Here is a 5,405-nt window from a genome sequence, read left to right as displayed (position 1 = left end):
CAGGGAACAAACGCCCACCCTCCTCAGGAGGAGCCCTCAACCAATGACTCACAGGAGTTGATGATTAAATACCCCACTCCCTTGCCCCTTGGGTGGGAATAACTCTGATCAATATCCTCTATGTTGTTCCTCAGAGTTCTCCAGCAAACTTAAGCTCTGGGTGGCCACTGTGGTAACTTCCTTGATCATGCTTTCTTTGAGGGGCTGCTTCACTTCTCTATATCATCTCCCCTTGCCTTGTGTTTCCTGGGAATCACTATTTGTTCTTCCCATCATTATCTCAGGGTCTGCTTCTGGGGGAACACAAACAGAGACACTGGATTATTGTGAAAATTAAACTTGTAAAGCTCTTGGCATATATTAAGGGATTAATAAATCCATTGTTGAATGAATGAATGAATGAATGAGTGAATGAATGAGGCTTCATCTGCCCTGAGGAGACAGACCCAGAACAGGGGAAAGGAGGAAGGGAGAGACCTGGGACCTTAGCAGATAACAGGTGGAGACAGGCTCTCAGAGAAGCTGTCCCTGCAGCACCCCCCGCCCCAAAAACTGTTGTCATGACTCCATCCCTCCCCCTTCTGAGTTCTCCTCTAGCCCCTCCAGGTGGCTGCAGGTTCAAGGTGTGGCCAGACCACGTTGAGAAACAAGGCATCCCCCTCCCTAAGCTCCCATGTTAACTTACTGCCAGAACAACACCCATGAGAGCGGGGCTGGGGAGAAAAAAACTTGAACAAAGTAAAAGTGACATTTAACTTGTGCCTTTAATGTTCCAACAGAATTTAAATATCATTATAAAATCACAAGCTTGTGCAAAGCTACATTGAGAGCTGTGAAGGGCAGTTTTTCTCTTTCCAGTTCTCCGGGGGCTGTTCTTGGCCACAGTGTCAGCCCCGCACTGCCTGAGGCCCAACCCCCTTCAACTTTCCAGGGGGCTCAGAGAGGGCAAGGGGCTGGCCAAGGCTACAGAGCTCGCCGGCTGCCCCCCATTCGCTGTAGGGCTACTTGAAAGCATCCCCCAGGGCTCTGGGGGAGGAGCCGGCCAGCCAGAGCGCTTCCAGGACCTGAGGGGCGCTGCAGAGAAGACGCCTGGAGGAGGAGCTAGACCTCCCCTCAGCAGCTGTGCTCCCGCGCTGGCTACACCGCACGGGGGCGGGGGCGGCGGGCTGTGGCATCCAGGGCTGCTCCGTACCGTCCCGGCTTAGGTGGGGCTCTGTTTAATGACCCATTCGCCATAGGGGTTGGCGCGGTACAGATCCAAGAGGTAGGTGTCTGGGTCCAGGCGATGCTCACCTGTGGGAAGCAGGGACAAGGAGGTTGAGGTGGTGTCTGTGGAAGATGCTGCTGGCCCACCCGAAGCTCCTCACCGGCCAGGCTCCGCCCTCGCATCTGTGTGAACCTTGGCTGCTGTGGCTCCCAGCTACCCCTGGCTCAGAACTGCCCTCCGCTGACGTCAGATGCCTGGGGGTGGGGCGGTATTATGGCCAAAGACTGACTGACACTGAGGTAGGACGACCACCCTCCCTACCCTTACGCTGATGCAGTTGGCGCTCCAGAGCCCCCTTGTGGCCAAGGCTAGACTTCACCCCTTCTCCTCCTTCCCGCAGTTGCAAGGCTCTTCTAAAGAGCACCCCCTCAATGCTTGACTACTCCCAAAGCCTCGTGGCTCTCAAAGGCGGTCCCTGCACCGGCAGCATCAATAGCTCCTGGGAACTTGTTAAAATGCAGATTCTCAGGGCCCAGCCACCTGAGTCTTATCAGCCTGCGGTGAATCTGACACACCCTTAAAGTTTGAGAGTCGCTGCTCTAAAGAAGCAGCTGAGGACAGCTGCCCTTCTTGGTTCCCACAGAGCCAGGGGCCCCTCAGAGCTGGATATGTGTTTGCAGAATTCCTTAAGGCAGCGGTTCTCAACCTGTGGGCCACGACCCCCTTGGGGGTCGAACAACCCTTTCACAGGGGTCGCTTAAGACCATTGGAAAACACATATATAATTACATATTGTTTTTGTGATTAATCACTATGCTTTAATTATGTTCAATTTGTAACAATGAAAATACATCCTGCATATCAGATATTTACATTACGATTCATAACAGTAGCAAAATTACAGTTATGAAGTAGCAACGAAAATAATTTTATGGTTGGGGGTCACCACAACATGAGGAACTGTATTAAATGGTTGCGGCATTAGGAAGGTTGAGAACCACTGCCTTAAGGCATCCATGGCCACAGGCCCAGAGCAGTGGTACTGAAAAGCACGGCACTAGGCAAGAAATCCTGCCCTCTCCAAGCCAGAGGTCACTCCAGGCCATACTCCAAACTCCAAGATGGAATCCTAAGGCATGGCCACAAGCTGACCTTTAACCTCACAGCAGGGTTCTACCTGGTTTCCTGGGAGACAGAGGCCTGAGGGAAAGGCTCAACCCAAGGTGGACTCTGGCCTCCCCGAGAGGGGCCCAGTGAGCCCTGATGGTCGGAGAGCTGCAGGGGCCTGGGCTCAGACCCACTCCCCACTGGGAACTTACTGAGATTCCCTCCAACTTCGCAGAGGACGATGTCGGCTGACTTCCTCAACCTGCTGCTGCAAGACAGAGAGGAGAGACTCACCGACCTCTTCTGCTCGAGGCTGCAGGACCAGCAACTGCTTCCAGACCCCAGGCCTGGGAGGGGCAGTCCTCACTAATATTTGGTCCCAGCTGGGAGATGAGGCATAAGGGCCTTCCTGAGAAAGCTGGAGCCACGAAGGAGCCCAGCTCCAGAGACATGGAAGAGGCAGGTGGACGGCACTCGGGGAGGGATGGTCATGGGTCCCCCACCACAAGGCCCCTACCTGCTGGGTATCAGAATGGAAGCTATGAGAGTGGCAGGATGAGGAGTGACATGTGGGGACAGGAGCCTGCTGTGAGGGGCAAATTCTGAGTTAAAATGAATTGTGAATATTGTGTGATTATGAATGATAATTATAGTTATCATATAAGTATCATGTAATTACCATATGAATTCAATTCTACAATCTGTTCCCAATTTGCCTGTGGCTCTGGGCAAGTCTCTTCCCCTCTCTGGGCCTTGGTTTTTCCATCTGTACAAGGAGGAACTGGACTAGTCCAAGAACTGGACTAGACACTTGCTAATGACTGACACTGCTACGTCCATCATGGAGGCACCTGAGCCCAAGCTGTTCCTTGCATCCTGGAATGACAGTTGCATATCAGCCACTCTGATCCTCTTTCAGCTCTTTGGCCACGCTGCCTCAGGACCTTTGCACATGCAATTTTCTGTGTCTAGAAGTCTTACCTCATTCCCCAGACTATACCAAGTGCCTTGTCTTACATTCACATTGTTCCCTGTATTTCCTATAAAACTGAATACACTTTGTGACCTGCCCTGTGAACTGCCTGATTTTGACTTTGTGGCTATTTGACACATGTCTATCTCTTCCACAGGGCCATGAACTTGTAAGTCCAAGGCCCCTGACTGTGCTTGTCACTGTGATTCTAGCATTCCACAGGGTACCTGGTCTATAGCAAGCATTCATGAAATACCTGTTAAACGGAATAAATGAATGCTATTATCACTTTATTTGAAGCCAAGAGGCTCTCTGAGAAGGTTGTAGAACCCAGTTCTGACCACCCCAGAAAGGGAAAGGTCAACAGCCTGTGCAACTCCCCTGCTGGCCTTCGGCTCTAAGCGGGGACCCCTCCTCGGAATTTCTCCCTGCTCCCTGTCGGAGAGAGGCTCCTGTCTTGGGGAGGTGCCCCTTACCGTGGGAGGAGGCTGTCCTTGTCCTCATTGCCCTCTTGACCCTGTAAACCAGGGCTGAGGCGCCCTGTGAACTGCCTGAGGACATGAGCCACTTTGGTGCTGGGGGTCAGGGGCACCTCCAGGGTATCTTTGATAAGCCAGGCCACCTGGATCTTTGCCACTGTGGGAGTCTGCAGAGAGAGAAAGCTCCATAGGCATGGGCACACACATGCATACCTGGAATTCAAATGTGTGCACATAAATATGCACACACGTGCACTTACACAAATACCCACACTAAAAACAAAGCTGCACACGTACACATATACACCAGCTGCTTACTCACAGATCATACCTTGTCCACATACATGACGCCCCTACAGTGTGCATACACAGACACAGGCACAGGCGTGTAGATGCGTTCATACTGATACACACAACAGGAGGGCATGAAATGCACCTACGAACACACGCACATTGTTTTATAAAATACTCATCCCCCATGCACATCATGCACAGCGCGACACAGGTCAGTTTCTCAGTTTGGGACTCTAATAAGGAACCTGTTCAGGATTCCTCCCAGGAGCACTCAATATTCTTGGAAAGCCCTTTCCTTCTATTACCCCCTCCTGGTCCAAATCACCCCACATCCCGCAAAGCGACTCCCACTTTTCCAACCCTCCGCCAGGCACACAAAGGGCTGCCTAAAAATGGGGCAAGGAAGACAGCTTCTAGGAAGTCCCCGCACCACGCCATTTCCCTATCCTCAGCGCCGTCATCTCCCGGGTTTCTAAGACACCTGCTTCTCGCTCGCTGCGGTGGGGCCGGCGCGACCCCTGGTGGCTGCAACCGGAAGCGCAATGGCAGCGAATACCCGGAGGATGCGGGAGCGCTAGGTGCCCTCCCGCCGCCTCTTTCTCCCCGCGTCTGGGTTGGGGTGAGAGCGGGCACTCACCGCCTCGGGGCCATCCCCCGCCTTGTCCCTGTCTGCGTGTGACCTTCGCAGCCAGGTTTTGAGGCCCGCGTCGCAGAGCTGGGGGCGCCTGCTACTGCTGTCGTTGAGGTTTCGCACCTGGGCGACCAAGAAAGAGGAGACCTGGCCGGAGAGAATCGCGTCTTAGCGGGAGCACGGGGCTGCCGGGGAGAGGCAGAGCCCGCCAGTCCCTGTGGCATCTTCCTTGTCCCGGCACCGCACACGGAGTTGCCAATACATATTCGTTGAACTTGGAACTGAAGCACTAGTTTGGTGGGAAGAGAGGGGCCATTTGGCACCTAAAGAGGGCCATGGAGTAGGGGACTCGGAGATCCCACCCTTGGCTTTGGCTGGAGGCTCCCACACCTGCTGTGGCATGGCTGCTCATGGTCACACTCAGGCAGGGATGTCCCCAACCACACCTGGAGTGGGCTAATTGCTCGGAGAACCCCCAGCTAGCCCTGAGTTGGCAATTTCCCACAGGTACCCTTATTCCTCTGGGAATCAGAAGCAGCAAAGGTGAGTCTTTACATCCTGTTTCCGTGACCCTGAGAAAGAGGATATGTGCTCTGGTCTTTGAAACGCTCGTTTCATCTTGGTCTCTCTTGTTTTCCTGGTTTATCTGTCTGTAATATGCATGATTCCTCGCCACGCAGTATTATGTGTGACATCCTTCCTTTTTTGTTGTTT

The 5,405-nt window shown here is 53.2% G+C and overlaps 1 protein-coding gene across 1 annotated transcript in view; it reads right to left on the bottom strand.

Annotated features, from left to right (window-relative positions):
- Positions 1 to 753: 753 nt before the first annotated feature.
- The window catches only part of ARHGAP40 (Rho GTPase activating protein 40), a 28,402-nt gene continuing 23,750 nt past the window's right edge, over positions 754 to 5,405 (bottom strand). The window contains 4 exon segments of the mRNA XM_014452593.2: positions 754 to 1,293; positions 2,527 to 2,582; positions 3,764 to 3,933; positions 4,698 to 4,838. Of these exon segments, the coding sequence (XP_014308079.1) occupies positions 1,202 to 1,293; positions 2,527 to 2,582; positions 3,764 to 3,933; positions 4,698 to 4,838 (459 nt within the window). The 3' untranslated portion in view covers positions 754 to 1,201.

The sequence above is a fragment of the Myotis lucifugus genome, unplaced genomic scaffold (genome assembly GCF_000147115.1).
Source record: "Myotis lucifugus unplaced genomic scaffold, Myoluc2.0 scaffold_16, whole genome shotgun sequence".
In the NCBI taxonomy this organism is placed as follows: Eukaryota; Metazoa; Chordata; class Mammalia; order Chiroptera; family Vespertilionidae; genus Myotis; species Myotis lucifugus.
The sequence above is the reverse complement of the archived record's forward strand: the minus strand, read 5'-3'. Positions and strand labels throughout refer to the sequence as shown.